This window comes from Alosa pseudoharengus, unplaced genomic scaffold, assembly GCF_046254945.1.
Source record: "Alosa pseudoharengus isolate Yale_2024_CS ecotype anadromous, Long Island Sound unplaced genomic scaffold, YU_APseudo_1.1 YU_APseudo_1.1_scf_5, whole genome shotgun sequence".
NCBI lineage: Eukaryota > Metazoa > Chordata > Actinopteri > Clupeiformes > Clupeidae > Alosa > Alosa pseudoharengus.
In genome coordinates this window covers 27580257-27598981 of record NW_027468837.1, presented here as the reverse complement: position 1 = coordinate 27598981, position 18725 = coordinate 27580257, and the positions used below count along the sequence as shown (strand labels likewise).

The 18725-nt window shown below is 40.3% G+C and overlaps 1 protein-coding gene across 2 annotated transcripts; it reads left to right on the top strand.

Moving 5' to 3' along the window:
- The first annotated feature begins 13783 nt into the window (after nt 1-13783).
- Nucleotides 13784-18233, top strand: cdkn1a (cyclin dependent kinase inhibitor 1A). Of its 2 annotated transcripts, none has more exons than XM_076267460.1 (3): nt 13784-14025; nt 16175-16652; nt 16802-18233. In XM_076267460.1, exons 2-3 carry the CDS (start codon nt 16184-16186, stop codon nt 16855-16857), a joined length of 525 nt encoding a protein of 174 aa, XP_076123575.1. In that variant the 5' UTR covers nt 13784-14025; nt 16175-16183; the 3' UTR covers nt 16858-18233. The 2 variants fall into 2 exon arrangements, with proteins under 2 accessions (XP_076123575.1, XP_076123573.1); XM_076267458.1 differs by lacking the exon at nt 13784-14025 and adding an exon at nt 15623-15916.
- Nucleotides 18234-18725: the final 492 nt, after the last annotated feature.

Genomic DNA, 18725 nt, shown 5'->3' with positions numbered 1-18725 from the left:
TCTGATATCACTATCCATCAAGACAGTGGTCATTTACCTGACAATGGTGCTGCATAGTTATGTTCTGATAAAGGTCTGTGATTAGCACAACACTTATACACTTAAAATAAACAAAACAAAATGATACCATCACTTCATGATGGAATACTTGCATTATTCTGAACAAATGACATAATGCCTAAAGCAAAGACAGGCACAGCACTCATGTTGGGTGAGCTTCACTATCTGTCATAAAGGAGGCTGGCATGAATTCAGAAATCATATATGTGGCAAGATTAACCATTGGAACTAGGACAGATGTTCAATATGTATATTATGGATTAGGATCATGTAAAGAGATATGCAGATATAGATATGGCCATACTATGCTGGAACTTTGTGTGATGGGAACTGCATTTCCAAACCTTCAGCAGTCTACTGTATATGTGAATGTGAAGTTAAGGCTTAGAGTTGGGGTATGCTCACTTTATGTCCTTAATAATGACACTTCAGAAGTTAATCAAATGTTTGGCCACAAGAAAAACAGTTGCATAACTAAACAACTCAAAAGGCAGTGGTTTTCATCCTCACAAAATCCCCTCCATTTTTCTGAGCAAGGGCAGAGTTGTCTGCCTGTTATGAAACCACGGGAACAGAGTGGAGTGGGAAGTTAACCCTTTCAGCAAGGAACTACTCAGTCAGTCACAGTCTAAAAGGCATGACATAATGGTTCTGAAAATCAGCTTCCCATCAGAGTTTATTATTCAATCAATGGTTGTTTCATAAAACGAATGAATTACGAATAACTAAATAAAAACTCATAAGAAACTGTCTTATGAGTTTCAGTTTGGTTTACACTTACAACATGCATGTGGATGATACCTAATTCAAGTCACTATCCTTTCACCATACTGTGTGTTGCCCACTTGCATGTAGGATATAGCCACTGCAAGCGAATACTTGTTTTGTTTCCCATTTTTTGGGTTTCATGAAGATGTGTGAATTGGAGTTTGTAAAACCTTAAAAGTTTGTAAAACCTTAACAGTTTCCAAAAAATGCAAAGTTAGACTAGAATGAATGATTTTTGACTTTGACTACACAACCAATAGCCTCATGAATATTCACAAAAACATGAGTTAGCCTATAGGTCTATATTCAACTAGGCCTAACTGAATTATTTAGTTATAATTTCTATTAGGCTAACCCTATTGTAATGTCTCTGTTGTAAACAAGGGTAGTCTTTTTAAATTCACAGTTTTAGCCTATGATAGCGTATAGGCTATCTGAAGATCATTGTAAGCCTGCATAAACCCCTAAAAAAACTTTCTAAACAGGGCAACAAAAGGCACGCTTTCTGCCATGAATGGTATCTGTGTAATTCCTGCCCCAGGCACTGTCAGTCCTTGAACCCCACCTCTGGATCGCCAGCTTCCCCGCATTGTCCAATTGCGTGTTTTCAGTCCCACCCACAGCTCCCACTACACGCAGCCAGTCCACGTGAACCGGCACGCTCTGCACTTTCAAACCAATCTCCGAGTCAAAAACGCGCGCGCTTTTACGTCGAATTACTCAACGCTGCCTTGCGTCAAGTCCATATGACTCACAGGCTCCACAGCAAAGGGTCCCGCCCCTATTTTCCCACAACGATCCACTCGAAAAGTTGTAATTCCACGAAGTTATGTAACAGTCTCGAGACAGTGACAGCGTCAGGACCGACTGCATGTCTGTTAAAGGTTGTTTGCTTGTAGGCTAATTCCTATGGCCAAATATGCCCGGTTTTTCTCTCCCTTCACCAGCGCAGACCAATTAGACGCTCCATCTGATGATTTTGTTGGAAGTGAAACATGCATGAGGCTAATTGATCAGAGTCTGTTTCATGTGTTTTGGTAACTGGTGACATGTTTTGATATGTCTTGTTAAAACTATTGATTTAAAGTCATGGAGGGGAAAGGGCGTTGCATTATGAAGATAGCCTATGCAGATTATTCCAGATTATTCATTTTTTTTTTAAAAAGAAAGAAAATCAACTGATGGTCTGAGTAGTAGTCTAGTCTGACACATGTTATTTCTTAACTGAGATCCACAACCTTGGCCTACAAGTTTGTTTGAACACACATTTACTATCAGAAGAATGTCCCTTCCCTCCATTTGACGTTCTTTTCAGGCTACTTCTTTTACAACTCAACCCCGTACATATTGTCTTGAGATTAAACGATGGTTGCAGACCATTCTGGACTAGAAAGTGAATAAGACTTCAAAAAGAAAATCTTAGGTGAGTTTGGGAACAGTTTGCTTTTGTTCTGTGGGAGCCTGGCCACTGATAAGTCCACAGCGTTCCCCCTGAACACACCCTGTTTATTCATAGGTGGGTCTGTAGGCTATTCCTACAGATTCTTTTTGGAATTTGGCTGCTTACTTTCAGTAACTTTAAAGGGCTGCCCTTCTATGACCTGTCCACGGGGCACAGAACTGGGTTGAGTGCTGTCAATCTTGATAAATAAATAAATAAATATTCACACTAGGCCTATATAATACATAGGTCAAGTATTTAAGTTATTATTGTTGTTGGTAGGGTATATGCAAAACAGTTCTAAAAAGATAATTGTTTAATTGACTGACTTTAATTGACTGATCCCATTCCAAGAGCTCTTGACAAAGTCAAACATCATACAATACAAAATGTGAAGAATTAGACAACAGACAGCTTTCAAGGAGAACATTAATTTAAATTACTCAGGAGATTTAGCATATACAGTGCATTAGTGTTAATGATAAACTCAACCAATCAAATAGCTCGTTTTTATGAGGTGTGCGTCATCAACTAAGGTCTTCTCGACTCGTTCTGCAATCACACTCTGGGTTTGTATAACACTTGCATTAACATAATAAAGGCATATATTTTGGAAGTCTGAAGGGATATTTATGTTTCTCAGTTGTAACTCATTTGTTTCTATGCTTAACATGAACTTTCATTTTGTTGACACTTTTATTCAAAGCAACTTTCAAGAGAGACACAATGCAAGGAAACAGCTATAGGCTAATTAGTGAGTCACCGGCTTGCAAGTGAAAGACAGCTGTGAGAAGTGGAAAGAAGTTAATTTATTACGGCTTAGAGAACTTGTACAGGACATTAGAGGAGCTGCAGTGCCTCTTCTCCTTTAAACTCCACTCAACACTTTTCCTGATCATCATTGCTTTCTCTCAATGAAGTCTGACCATGACTTAGCGCAAGTAAGGAAGTATTTCAACAAGGGCACTTCAGCCGTGCCTACTGGTCGGGGTTTCGAACTGACAACCGGTTACAAGTCCGAAGCGCTAGCCTGTATACTGTAAAGTATCTACCGCTGTAAAGTGCTACCGCTAAGTGATATCTACCCAAAAACTGGCCTCTTCATAGCCTAGCCTACTTTGTGGGCTATGCAGTTGTGGACATTATGCAGCAGTGTAATGGTCACAAGCAGGCCATTTATCACCTAACTTAATCCACTTAGCGAAGAAGATGGTCTTTTAAATCAATGAGGGATTACATTTTATTCTTGACCTTAGACACTGCTTGCACCTTGATTGACTAATTTAGGCACATGAGTGCAGGAAAGGAGTAAACACATGTTATGAATGTCCTGAGTTTTAACACACAGTTTATACCATCTAGGACATTAAACGTTTTTGAAAGCATTTCGAAGATAGACTGCCGGCCAGCTGAGGCTCTGCATTGCTATGGGTAGAGCCATTGTGGCTAAATCCTCAGCCTTTTTACCATTATATTTTGACTAACTGTGCCTTTCCATACCTCTGGTAATTGTACTACAATCTATAAATCTATGATACATTTTCAGTACAATTCTGATAGAAGCATGGTTGAATCATGAATAACATACTGACAATAAACATGTGAAGATATTTGTTCACAAGTGGGCATTGCACAACACCATTCATGGATGATGAAGTAGGGGACTGAAAGGATCAGTTTGCTGAAATCTGAAACATGAACACATCAATGATCAATGAACGAACACAAAATTAGTTGTCTTGCATTGATGACAATACACTCCAAAGCCCTTCACTGAATCTGTTTCCCATCTTTTCGTATCAGAGAAAGAGCAGTTTGGAATGAATAATTATTCCATGCTCATTGCAGTCTTTATTCATGAGAGATAGCTTAACTTAACACTGAACTGAATAGTTGCTCCAAAATGCACTGCCCCTGACATATTACCATCAATTTTGCATACCATTTTATCTATTTTATCCAGGTGCTGTTTCAGTAAAAGACAACAAAGCAAACAACATTAAATATGTTTGAAGGTGTTGAAACTTAAGTTTTAAATGTGGTGTTTGACCCTTTAGTAATATATTTGGACATTCTCTTTTACTACGAATGTACTGTGTATATATGATAGCAGACTTACCACAATATAATCAGACGGGCTATACGGTTATCATCTTAATATAATGTACACATTGACACACGTTTACTTTTGGCCATTCTTGTACAGACTTTCATGTAGTTCAGCAATATGGCACATAAGCAATAAGCTACATCACATGCACAGAGAGGATCTTATCTTATCTTATCTAACAGGGTAGACACCACATAAGCTGATTTCTCCAGTCGTCATGATGCTTTAACTTCTCTTTTTGGAGTATTACAACAAGTTTTGAACTTTCAAGGCCTTATTGCCTTGAGCTCATAGTGGTGGTGGTGGTGGTGGGGGGGGGGGTGCTCTATTGGGGAAAGGTCCCTGTGGGGGCTGGCATAGAAGCTAAGAGGGGGAGTGAGGGTATGTTTGTGTGTGAATGTGCACAAGTACATGAATGAATGAATGAACTTTATTGTCATCGTATTGAATGTACAATGAAATTACAGCACATTGGTGCAACAGCATTACAAGAACAGAACATATACACTGAATACACAAAATGCACATAATAAATACATAATAAATATGGCTAAAAAAGGATAAGGACATATTGTCCATCTCATCAATAGGTACACTTGTACATACTTGTACACTAGGTTTATACACTTATTGGTCTCACCAGGAACACACACAAGTTAAATAAAACACCCAAAATGTTATGCAAATGATCAAAATGATTTTGTGGGTTCAGATAGATAGATAGATAGATAGATATTTTATTGACCCCCAAGAGGAAATTCAAGGTCTCAGTAGCATACAGACATACACAACATGCACTTACAACAGAAGTAAAATAAGTATATAAATATAAAAAAATCTATTTTCACTGCACATTTACGGAGCCCCTAAGGGGACATGAGCAAAATAAAATCTAAAGTTTAGTTTCACGTGCGCACATGAAAGTTTCATGTGAAAAGGTTTTGTGTACGTGCAAATATCCACAGTGTGTTTAAGGATGATCAAGCATGAGGCGCTTGCAGTGACAGGGCAGGGACTGAGCCTGTAATTCCGTATGCATGGTAAGGTGCTCTATGACAGTGAGTGTCATGATGATGTATAGAGACCAGCATAAAATAAATATGGACATATAAGAGAATAATGTAGACAAAGTAATATAAAAACGATATCAGTGCAAGAATAGGTTGAAGTAGGGTTACAGCCATAAGTACGGCCACAATCCAGGCAGTGGGAGGGAGGGAGGGAGTGGGTATGCATAATATAGCATGTAAACAGTGTAGCAGTAAAACAGTAGGCTAGTGGACAGTCCGTACACAAACATGGAGAAGGTGGAGAGGTAGACAGACTCAGAGAAGTCTATCTCTCCTCTACCTGTGAAGCATGAACAGTTCAATGGCCCTGGGGACAAATGACAGTGAGCGAAGTCTCCAGCTGATCAAACTCTTCTGCTTTGTAACAGTGCTGTGGAGTGGATGACATTCATTGTCCAAGATGTTGGACAATGAATGTCAGTTTATTCAGGGCCCTTTTGTCTGATATTGAAGTGATGCACTCCAGTTCGGCTCCCACGACAGAGCCAGCTTTCCTTACCAGCCTGTCTAGTCGCCTAGCATCCTTCTTCTTTGTTCTTCCTCCCCAGCATACCACAGCATAGAAGACGCTGGCAACCTCAGACTGGTAAAACATCCTGAGGAGCTTACTGCAGACATTGAAGGACCGCAACCTCCTCAGGAAGTACAGCCTGATCTGCCCTTTCTTGTAGAGTGTTTCAGTATTGGCTGACCAGTCCAGTTTATTGTCCGTGTGCGAGCTACTTGTTTGTTTGTTGTTCAGATACTTGTTGTTTACCACCTCCACATTGACCCCATCAATGGAGACTGGTAGCAGGGCGGGCTTAGACCTGCGGAAATCCACCACCATCTCCTTGGTCTTCGAAGTGTTGAATTGAAGGTGGTTGAGTTTGCACTATTGCACATAAGTCCTCGACCAGGCCCCTGTACTCCTCTTGCCCTACTCCTCCTCCTCGTACCTGATACACCCCAAAATTGCAGTTTAGTCAGAGAACTTCTGCATGTGGCATGACTCAGTATTGTAGCAGAAGTCAGATGGGTAAATAGGACTGGAGAGAGCACAGTTCCCTGTGGAGCTCTGGTGCTGCTGATCAGTGTCAGAGACAGTTCTTCAATTTGACGAACTGTGGCCGCTCGGTCAGGTAATCTGTAATCCAGGATACCAGGTGAGCGTCCACACCCATCTGCAAGAGCTTGTCTCCCAGTCTGAGGGGTTGGATGGTGTTAAAAGCACTTGAGAAATCAAAGAACATGATTCTCACAGCACTTTTCCCCTTGTCTAGGTGAGAATGTGTCCTGTGCAGGAGATAAGTGATGGCATCGTCCACGCCCACTTTCTCCTGGTATGCAAACTGTAGCGGGTGTAGTGCATGGCGTACCTGGGGTCTGAGTATACACAAGACCAGTCGCATTGTCTTGATCACGTGTGATGTTAGAGCGACAGGCCTGTAGTCATTAAGCTCACTTGGGTGTGGCTTCTTAGGGACGGGGGTGAGACATGATGTCTTACAGTGTTGGAACTCGTCCGAGATACACACAAAGCTATGGAGCCTCATGAAAATCAGATTACATTAATATTTTCAAGAGAACAAAAGTGAAAGAGAAATTGTATATCAACTTTGATCCGGAACAAAAAAGGAGGGTAAAACAGCCTTATGAGTGATACATTCAGTAAATGTATTGTTCTACTCATGAACTTACACCATAAAATAACCTGCTTAACAACATAAGCAACACATCAAAATATCATGTTCCACATTTATGAATTTAGTGCTATGCCCATAGTAGAAAACCTTCTCTGGAAACAGAAATAACTTATAGGTGGACCGAAATATACAGTATAAATTATAGGCCTACTGAAAATCTGTTTTCCTACAATTTTAGACAAAGGACCGTCCAACATATAGGCCTAAATTCGAATACCTTTATTCTTTTTCTAAGCGAATGGGTAAGTGAAATATTGGCATAACATTATGTTGTGTAATCTTTGTTAGGGTGATTAAGAAACAAAACAAGTCATTGAAATGTTGCTGAACAATCATTTTCATATTTGTGATGGGATCATTTGGGACATCAGGTAATTTGGGACAGCATAAGGAAAAAGCATTTTAATTCTGCCTTGAAAGGGCTATGGTAAAGTTAGGGGTGGTAATACATTGCTTAGGAAGCATATAATTAAAGTCACATGACATAATGTAGGTGACATCTGACAGCGGGGTGTGGTCAGCATCAAACAGGAAGTTGACCCCTAAAATCAAGAGGTAAGAAAAATGACATGTATTGCACTAAAATAAACAATCATTGTTTTGAAATTATGTTTATATTAATTTAATTTGAGCATTTTCTTGTTGTCCCAAATTACCAAACATGGTGTGGTAAATTGGGACAGCATGTTTCAGGTAATTTGGGACAACCTTTTTTGGGTATACAATGAAATGTGTCAATAGTTTAGTCATAAATAACCTGATTAAAAGTGAAAAAGTCACATTTATAACAACACAAAACCTCAGTGATGTATCTTAGACAACTTTTAGCAGATGAAATTAGAGGCTAGGGTTGTTAACAGTCAGAGCTGCGTGTAGTGGGCCTTGTAATTTGGGTCAGATCATTTTATGTCAATAATATCCTGACAAATTAGTAATAATAAAGGCTATGTTGTTAAAACAATGAAGTAAAAGCATATTTAGACCTTGTGTGGTAGTGATGAGACATATTCATTGATCTTTGAAGCAACCTAGCCTAGTAAACTAGCCTAGTAGCCTAGTAAACCTAGCCTAGCGTTAATGTATTTGGTGTGGACTCTTCTGCACTTTGCCTAATCTATGAGTTTGTTCTCATCTATGAAACTAATTCATTTTACAGAATAGAATGGCACCCAGGAAAAAGACAGACCGACCAAGGGAGAGTGAGGTGCAAGGGAGAGTGAACAAACAGGGAAAATTAAAGGGAAAGTACAACATGTAGAAGGAGAGCAGAATGAAGGGAGCATTGCAGGAGTACAGGGAACTGGAAAGGGCAGGCAACAGACCTCAGCTCCGTTATCTTGCCAGGGCCTGGAATGTCCCAAAATCCACCCTCCAAAGACGGGTAAAGGTGTGCTCAAAGGACATAAGCATGTAGAAGGACGAAAGCCAGTTCTGTCAGAGCAGGATGAGGCTAAATTAGCAGAGATAATCGAAAACCTAGCAAGATGAGGTTTTCCAATGAGGAAGCCGGAAATCCAGAAGCTTGCTTTTCAGTTTGCACAGGCAAATGGATTGAAAGGTTTTTCTGAGGGCAAAGGTCAGACAGGCCACTATTGGTTTAAGGCCTTCATGAAGAGACATTGCCGTCTTGGTCTGAGGAAGCCAGAGGCCCTTTCTGCAGCTCGGGCTGCTTGTTTCAACCCCGTAGTCGTCAGCCAATGGTTTAAGACCTATGAGGACATCATCACCGACCTTGGCCTTCAAGATGTTCCGTCTCATGTGTGGAACTGCGATGAAACTGGTTTACAGGATCATTTTGTGTCCTCGCGGGTGGTGTCACCAGTAGCCTATTGATGCATTTGTGTGCTGTTGATTGTGTATTATTGTTACATGACTTGTTGAATATATGAAAACATTTAATTCTACAAAATATAAATAAAATGTTATTGTTTTTTCAAAAAACTTGTTGGATTCCTGCTGAAGGCCTAATTTCTCTTAGTCAATAGTCTAAATCGGATGTTTCTGGACGTAATAATATGTATAATCTAACCAAATCAGAAGATTACACATAATGCATAACCTAAAGATATATTTATGGATAACAAATCCATTAAAACATTATTTAACATGTTTAATTATAGTTCAATACATTCATTTACACCCACAAGTCGGTGTCCCAAATACCAAACATACTGTCCCAAATTACCAAACATGTCGCTTAAAAATAGTTTTGTGACAACTGAACTAAAATAGTGAGCCATGCATTAATAAAATATCATGAAGACTTATTTTTTTCACTAAGATGATGTAGACACCTTGAGGAATTCAGAAATGTGTCATTTATTGGGTTATGTTTGTAACTTGATGACAATATTAAGCTCAGAAGATAAAAATACAAAAAATGTCCCAATATACCTTAATCCACCCTACTTATTCATACACTCTGTATTATTCTCAAGTACTACTTCTTTCCAGTCATGAGTGGTTAGCTTTTTATGGAACACATACAGCATCGACAGGGTGCGATTTGTAGGGGGGGATGGTGAGGATTTCCCCACCTCTGGTTTTCCTATCCCTACCTCTGCTAAATTATTTTTATCGTCGGGGGGGACAACATTTATCTCCCTCTGCCCCTCATATTGATTAATGCTACTTCATATAAGTAAAGCGCTGCAACGTGAGAACAGTCTAGTAGGCTAGCCTACATAATAATCTGACATCAGAAACGCACCGTCACCGTCAGCACTGATGCTGCTGACACAGTGGCTGCGTGATAACTTAATTTGGCCTTGATCGTGCAGGACATTTCAAAATGTCGAGTGTGTAATCCATCATAAATGGCTAGGTTCAATAGAAAAGTTAGCTGGACAAATGAAAGAAAACGAGAAGGATTCAGTGAAGCATAATAATGTTTTAGAACCTTCAAAATTAGAAAACTGATGCAACTGAGATGGAGGACAACTGCACGTAGAGTAGAACGTAGGCCTATTGTCCGAAGGAACTTACATTAAATGAGGAGATATTTGCTGAATGTCACAAAAAGTGTTACAGAAATTGCTTGGCATCGCTTATTCAATGGCTCTCTACCGAAACACCTGAAGTTTGCGGAGGACGAACGAGAAGCACTCGTTTGATAAATCAGCCAGTAGTAGACAAATAACTTTTAGAAATAATCTGTACTGCAAAAACGAATGTTGGTGGGTATTTAAACTATCTAGCGGGTGTTTTAACAGCTGCAAGAAATGCAAGCTTCATGGTCTTTATGTTCTGGTTCGTAAATTATTTTCATAAAACTTCAAGTTGCCCTATAACTTTACTCTCCAAACTCTTCACTGCACTGTAGGCAATTAACTGACAGTATGATAGGCTATTGATTTTCTGTAGGCTACAATAAGCACATTTATTTTTTCAACTTTTGCAATATTACGCACTTGGCTATTGAACGCAAATCAGCAGGAGAGAGAATGCACGTAGCCTACGCAGCGTGTAGCGCAATGTGTAGGCTATTTGGTTACCAACTAACACTGTTAGCCAATTCACTAACTTAAGACTTCAGTGCCATCATATACAACGTTTTTTTACACAACAAATACAGAAAGAATGGAGGCAGCAAAAGTAGAGAAGTCATTTCAGATGGGGCAAGAACAAGGTGAATTTGAATGCTTGTCAAAACGTAGTCCTACCCTGCATTAGAGGAGCTGATCATCATACCAAGCACACTCGCTGTTTAGTCAATACACCACGGTAAACTAAAACTAAAATGTTACAAAGGTGGCAAAAATAATATATGATATTATTAGCCATGACATTAGGCTACTAGGCTATGAATCGTTCGTTCATTTTTTTTTTGGGGGGGTGGGGTGTGTGTGTGTGTGTGTGTGTGTGTGGGGGGGGGGGGGGTTCAAACTTATTCAAAATCATCCCCCCCTCTGGTTTTGAAACAAATCGCACCCTGAGCATCGACATAATCATGGAAGGAAGTATAATTTCAGCTACACAGCAAGCAAAAAGAGAAAGCTACCAAATACTGCAGAGTGTATAGGATCTCGATAGCGTGGTTGCCCATTCTGGTACACGTGCCACGACTTCAGGTAAATACTAATAAGAATGCACCTTCAGATGAACTCCCTTTTGAAAGAGAGACTGTAGGAGAAACCCACCGATATGTCAGCAGTGCGTCAACCAAAAGGAGTCCATGTTGCCCTCCACCTACTGTATACAAGCATTGTACAACCCATTTTTATTATACTGCTCCACCTGTTTCTTTAACATGCTCACTGTCAAAAACGAATTCAGATAACAAACACTGCCACCAAAATAATAGGAATGCACACCCCCAAGTTAGAGGTAGACTACACATTATGATGAACATTTTACTATATTATACATAAAAGTCTGGAATTTAAAGGTTACAAAATATGGAACAAACGGATAGTAGGTTTATGGGTATCCCCCCCTCTGGATTACAGGGCATAAAACAATCTGTAAAGTCTTTAATGTCCCCAGATCTACTGTTTTGTTCTTTCCTGGTGGTGCTGATGCTGTTGATATTTTCTGTGGTCTGGCTGCTTCTTGGAGTTTGTTGGACCTCCTTGCATACAACAAACCTTCTCCAAATTGCCTCCAGGCATACACGACTGGGTTAACAGTTGAGTTTGCATAAGAGAGGAGTATCCCGATATAGAAGGCAGGAACTGCAGCCCCATAGAAAGAGGAGACGTTCATGAAGTGCAGAGGTAGCCAACAGACAAGTTGGTCATGTAATATAAGGCATGGGAATCACCATCTGTTCTTGAGTGTTGTGGCAATTTAATCCAAACATGGGAACAGACCCCAAAATACCTGACAGCCAGCAGCCTCCTACTATAGGATTTTGTCAGACATTTTTGTCTTTTTCTGTTAGTCTGACATTTCCCAGGTTGTCATATTGTGTATGAAATAAACACATCCACTTACTTTCAATTTAAACCTAATGCCATCAGCCACGAGTCTTGCAAGCGTGAATAGCATAGCCTCACTGTGAAATTGTTAGGGAAATTGCTAAGGTAAAAGCAACGACCGAAATGCAGTGTTGCAAAGAGTGTAACTTGTGCAAACACTGATTCACACACACACACACCACCACCACCAAATTTGTTTTCTTTTTTTTAGAACTCTGTTGCCGTTTCAAGGGGCAAAACAAAAACACACTGTCAAGACAGTGCACTTTACCAGGCACACGAGTTACAGATTCACGTGGAGTGAAACAGTGGGCAGCGGTCTGAGGTGTGACATATATTCCTTTCACCAATCAGTAGGCTAAGCTGCTTCACTCTCCCGCCATGACTTTGAATATTTCCCCCCTCCTTGTTTGACGTCAATAATTTTTTCCAGTCCTTAATTCATTCATTCAAGATCAAAAACATCTTTGATAGGCTAGGCTACTATAAGGTGAAACAATTACCTTGAAACATCACTATAATCCAATAATTCGTCATTTTTGTAAGGGGCAGTAGCTAACCAATTTGTCAAGACCATTTTTAAAATACCTAAAATAGCCTAAACAACTGATCTTTTCAAACTTTATTTTTCTTTGTTTAATCAACCTAAGTAGGCTAGCCTAGGCTACTATATTTCGCTTCTACATGGAAATGTAGGATTGACAATAAGCTTCTTGAATCTTATTTGCATTTCTTTATAGCCAAAGAACAAAAAGGCCATTCAGTGATCAGAACGGAGGTGTTAAACTCCTGCAACACCACACAAATGAGTTATCCCACTTTGATACCGTCATTATAGTCCTTCAACCTGCGTTATGGATGCTGTTTACTCGACAGCTTCTTTAGAAAGACATGTGCCACTGTCAATGCAATGCAGTGGGTACTTGAACTGCAGCCAAGAGAGAAAGAGGCCGAAGCTCAACGGGTGCAGGAGCTGACAGAGTTTTGGCTGACATACATAAACAAACCTGACTTTAGCAACACGTGGACTGGGCGGAGCTATACTCAAATTTTCGCGCGGATCTCGATACGTGCTCTCTGGGTTGTCCCAGCAAAATCGACTTTTTTGTAGTCTGCTGTTATTTTGAGATGGTGAGATGGTTTATATTTGAATTAATTAATTTATTTATTTATTTTAGGCCCACTGTGTCTTCTTCATGAAAACGTGTCAAACCCGCATCAGGATTAGGCTAATCTCAAACAGGTTAGTTAATGAGGTCAAACACAATTTGTGACTGAATAGAACAGACATTTTGTTTAGAAAATTAGGTTAGACTGTGCAGTGGAGCCTATGCTGTGCCAACTAATCCTCACAGAGGGTTAGGCTAGCCTAGCCATTTAGACTTCATGGCAGGGAAACGTTTCTGTAAATAGGCTAGATCTGGCTGTCTGTGCGTGGGTGGGACACAAGAATGCCACACGGAGCCACAAGGAGCCTAAGTGGACTGCAGAGGTATTTCCTCAATCCGGAAAAATGGGAGAGTAGCCTAGGCTATATTCACGTGTCCACGAGTGTTTACCGTGGTCCGTGATACCCGTGATCCACGTGTTCTGACAATCTCGCTCCGCCCGTCCACGAGAGAAGACCCTGGCAATTTTGCTCCGCCCGTCCACGAGAGAAGACCCAGGCAGTCTCGCTCCGCCCGTCCACGAGAGAAGACCCACGCCCACCGAAGTTCATAAAACTGTCTCTTCCCTCTGCATCGTGAACACGACATACCTGGACTCCGCTGAAAGGATAGCTAATTCGTCTCGCACACCCCTTGACGATTTTGCATTTGTAGGCTAATTTGGGTTTTGAGTGGATATATTTCAATAGGACTTTCAATCTCTGTTTTTTATTCAGTTTCGATTAATTAGCTCTAAGTGAAGCCATAAAGGCTATCCTAGGCTACAAGAAATATCGTCATCTATTGGAGGATAACACTGATCTGTAAGTGGAATGTTATTTTCCTTTAAGTCTTGTCTTTTCAGCCTTTTTCAAGTTCTTGATAGCATATCAATTAAAATACTTCTAGACATGTAATAGAAAATAGCTGTATTTATGCTAGGCTACATAACGTTATTAGGCTACACTGTTGCATATCATTCAAACTAGGTTGTAAATTGTTACAAACTTACCTGGCCTACTTATTTTATGTAGGATACATGGACTAGCCTTTACAAGAACTAACACATATAGGCTTAAATCTACCAGTTAAAAATAGGTAGACCTAGATAATTTGGCTTGTGTTGGATTGTCTGTGTTTTTTTAGAACTTTGACCGTGAGACTCTTACCGTGTTTGTACCATAGACTGGTTTGTACAATCGCCGTTTCAAGGGGCAAAAAAACACTCGAGACAACCTCGTAGTGAACTTTACCAGTCACACGAGTTACAGATTCACGTGGAGTAAAATAGTGGGCAGCGGTCTGAGGTGTGTCATATATTCCTTACACCAATCAGACAGTACTTCCCTCTCCCGCCATGACATTTGATTTTTCCCCCCACCTTGTTTGACGTCAGTCATCTTTTTCAGTCCTCTATCAGAAACCTGAAGATCCTTACTGGTAACGAGATGTCACTGCGATGCTCGCCATTGCCATATTGATAACTTTTTTGAATTTTAAACCAAATTAAAAAAAAATATTCCACATTTGGATCATCAGCCTAATATTGGTATGCGTCGTTTAGGAAACAAAAACAAATGTGAACTGACCTTAACAGAACCCAGTGTCTAGCATTGTGTAACAGTGTCTAGCATAGTGTCACGTAGGACTATTTAATCATTGGCCTACTATTATGGGATTTATTTAGGCTGTGTGTTTTAAAATCTGTCATGATTTGTCTAACAGATTTTCATTTTCATTTTAATTTGGTATGAGAGGCAGTCAAAGGCGTCAGTCTCTCAGACATGTCTAAATGACATCAGATTGAGCCACTCCCAGTTTACTCGAAAAACCCCAACTTCATGAGAACCTGTTCAATGAAACCCATTCATAGCCAAGTAATTTGCTTGGGGGATTTCTGATGACTCAGACAGCAGAAGTTCGAACAATTTTGTGAGGAGGAAGTTGTCTGGTGGTAAATTGAACTTTGAATTTGTATTGAAAATGAAAAATACACTGCTCAAGGGAAGAGTAGAGAGAGGCTTCTCAAGCCCCCGTCCCCACCTCCAACTTCCCCTGTCTGACCCACACTGTGTGTAATTTCCCTGAAGTTACCCAGCTGGTGGTTTCCATTTGGACCATTGATTTGAAACCAGGAAATAGTGCTGAAAGAGGAATAGGCAAGGATTTGCCTTAAAATGACATATATACAGCTACATGATGAAATTGTAAAAAGATTAAGATTGTAGATGTATCCAGCACAGATTTTAAATTATGATTAGGCCTACAGCCTTTTCAGGATTTTTTGAGAAGTAGAACTTCTGGCAATTGGAAAAGGGAAGTATATTTACAAAGAAATACCTTGTGTTCTATATTGTGAAATACCACATACTTGAGAGAAATTAAGTGAAGGAATCCCTAGCAGGGCCCAGGATTTTTCTGAGATGGTTAGAAAACTGTTGAGGTACAGTCTCTATATGTAGTACCATTTTCTCCCAACAGTGTGTTTCTATCACCCCCTAGAGGTTGTAGTTGGCTACAACCGCTGTTTGGTTAGACTTGCCCGTGCATGTAGCTAGGAGTTTTGCCCAGGCATGTACCGGACAAGACCTGCCTGTAGAGGGTTGGACCTTCATGAGTCAGCAGTAGACTGATCAGAGTTTAAAAAGCCTTGTGCTGTCTGAGTTGAGTTCAGTTTCAACAAACCAGCAAGGAAGCAGCCAAGGTGCAATCATGGTGAGTTCAGATGGGAAAAAAAGCATTTTAAACTGTATATCTTTCAGGGCATGTCATTGATATGGTTTGGATTTTCTAAACATGATGTTTTTTTATGTGAAAGGTTTAGATGACTTGATAAAACAGTGTTTTCAAAGGGTCATGTAGAATTAAAGAGAGGTTCTGAATAGGTAGTCCCAGGGAACGGTAGTCCCAGGGAACATATGACTATGTATGTAGAATATTGTTAATCACACTTATTCTCTCTTCTCTTCACAGTGTAGAACCATGTCCTTCCACAAGCGTGTTCTGAGGTCTCTGGGAAACGGGTCAGCCAGACGGAACCTGTTTGGGCCAGTGGACCGTAACCAGCTGCAGCAGGACTACCACACAGCGCTGAAGCAGGACCTAGAGGAGGCATCACGGCGCTGGGGCTTCAATTTCCTCACCGAGGAGCCCCTGGACAACGCCGACTTCCTGTGGGAGGGTGTTTCTGGGGCGAAGGTTCCCCTGGTGTACCGCTCCTCTAAGCGCAGCAATGTCACCGACTTCTCAGCATTATCCACATCCTTGGAGGCCGGAGTATCCATGGAGTCGGCATCAGCAGAGACCATGCGCAGCACATCGCAGAGCAGTAAGGAAAATGTTCCTGGGACACCGGAGAGACACCCAAACAACCTGAAAATCCTGGAAAGAACCCCAGTGAAGAACGATGCCAGTAGCAACAAACTGAAGAGGAAACAATCTAATATTACAGGTGTGTGTTTTTTGTCTTTGTGCTAGTATTTCTTGAAGTGTTTTTGTTTAAGATCTTTCTTCTATTGTCTCATCTTCAGTGAGCTTATTCTGTTATTACCTATTTATGTCCATGTTATTGAATGTCTTCTACTTCTGGTTTGATTCCAGATTTCTACCAGGCAAAGAGAAGGGTAGTAGGCACGCCCAGAAAATCAGGCCAGTGATTGGACAACTGGGAGTGACCAAGGAAGCCTAATTTGCAAGCAGCAAAACTCACTACTTCTCTCAGGAACTTAAAACCCAACACAGGCACTGCACATACAAAGCCTACCTAAAGACTTGTACATAGAAACAAACACCTCAGAGGTATCCTTTGCCATCTCCTCTGGGAGACTCTTCTACAAATCATGGCTGTCAATCCCACGAGAACCTCACCCCCCCCCCCCCCCCCCCATCACCCATTTATGAAAACCTCATAGTGGGGGGGTGCGGTTGCTATTTTAAGGTGGAGGTGTGGTCTTGTAAAATCACTGTAGCCTCTTAATGGGAGTGTGGTCCAGAAACATGTCTGACGCTGCTACACCATGGACCAACGTGTGAACTTTGCTACTGGTTCTATGCTTTATGTAAACTTGAACTGGACTGAATCACTTACACTCCGTGACAGTTCTGAGTGGGATAATTGTGAGGGCCTTTGTTGACTGCTCGTAGTGTAGGTACCCCTATTCCATCATAGATGAGTGGTGGCAAAGTATAGCAGAGGAGCAGTGCCAGTGAGGTAAACTCAAAACACTGCAGTATTCAGAGAAGTTCTCCAAAGGTGCTCATTTTTGTTATATTTTTGTTCCTTTTTTACAGTTACAGTAGCACTAAGGAGCCTTTCCTGTCATTTATGTTTAATAGGAAATTATTTGGGGGTGGGGGTAATCAGGTTCACAACCTAACATGTAATAGTAGGAAACTGTAAACTGGAAGGCTTATCCAGTGGAAAATGCGCTGTTATACCTTCATCATTGATAGTCTGCTAACAAATCATATGCAAAGGTTTGGAGCATGTGTTGAAGGAGGATGAAAGAAAGATCTGTTCTGTTCTAGACATCTTTGTGTATTTTATTTTTTTGCATTTTAACTTCCATGTTTTCCTCTCAACTACCCAAAGCTTTAGCACAACTTTTGCAGTACTGCAGACATATACTATTGTAACTAACATTAAGTAGCACAAGTCTATTAAGCAATTGTTTGGCCTTTGAAGGAGTCTCTTTGGAGAAATACATTAGACCTCGATATATCAAGTAAGCTATTTCCACATACTAATGTACTTTTTATTTAATTCACAGTGCAATATATATATTTTTGCAAGCTCCCTCACGATGGGCAAAAAAGCTTATCTTATTTATTTATTTCGATTTTTTTTCTTCTTGCTGCTATGGTGACAATAGGGGAGACGGGCAGCATCAACGCTTAATGGCATTCAGATAGACACCAAGAAATGAAACGGCTTTGAGTAATATGCACCACCCTGATTAAAATGCCTTGTTCAATATCAGTCTGCAGTACCCCAGAAATTGCACTCACCGTAATCTGTTTCTTCAAGTGTAAATATATGGTATATATATATACAGTATATATATATATATATATAAATTTACATATTTATTGTTATATAAGTCATGTTGTGTTCTTGACATGCTTTCACTTAATTATGAGATGGAAATAAAATTATATGTACTGTATGTCTGACTCATTTTCGTTATTATTTTAGTGATCTGTTTTATTGTGGTGTATTAACCTTGATGGTAATGCTTTATAGCTATGTCTACTTTACCCATTATTTTCCTCTATATGAACTCCATTTAACACATTTGTAGAGATAAAACCATCCATGGCCATGATGATTTAAACTGATTGTGCTTTCCCAACTTATATAGACAACTAGTATGCATAACTAGTATGCCTCATCAGCATCACTAGCAGCAAGTATTCACTCAGGTGCCAGCTCCCTGCCAGGCTCTGTGACCTACTTGTTGTCAAGCAGGTTGCTAGGAAGATGACGACAGTAACCCCCCTCTGCCCCCACCTTGACCAGTTCTCT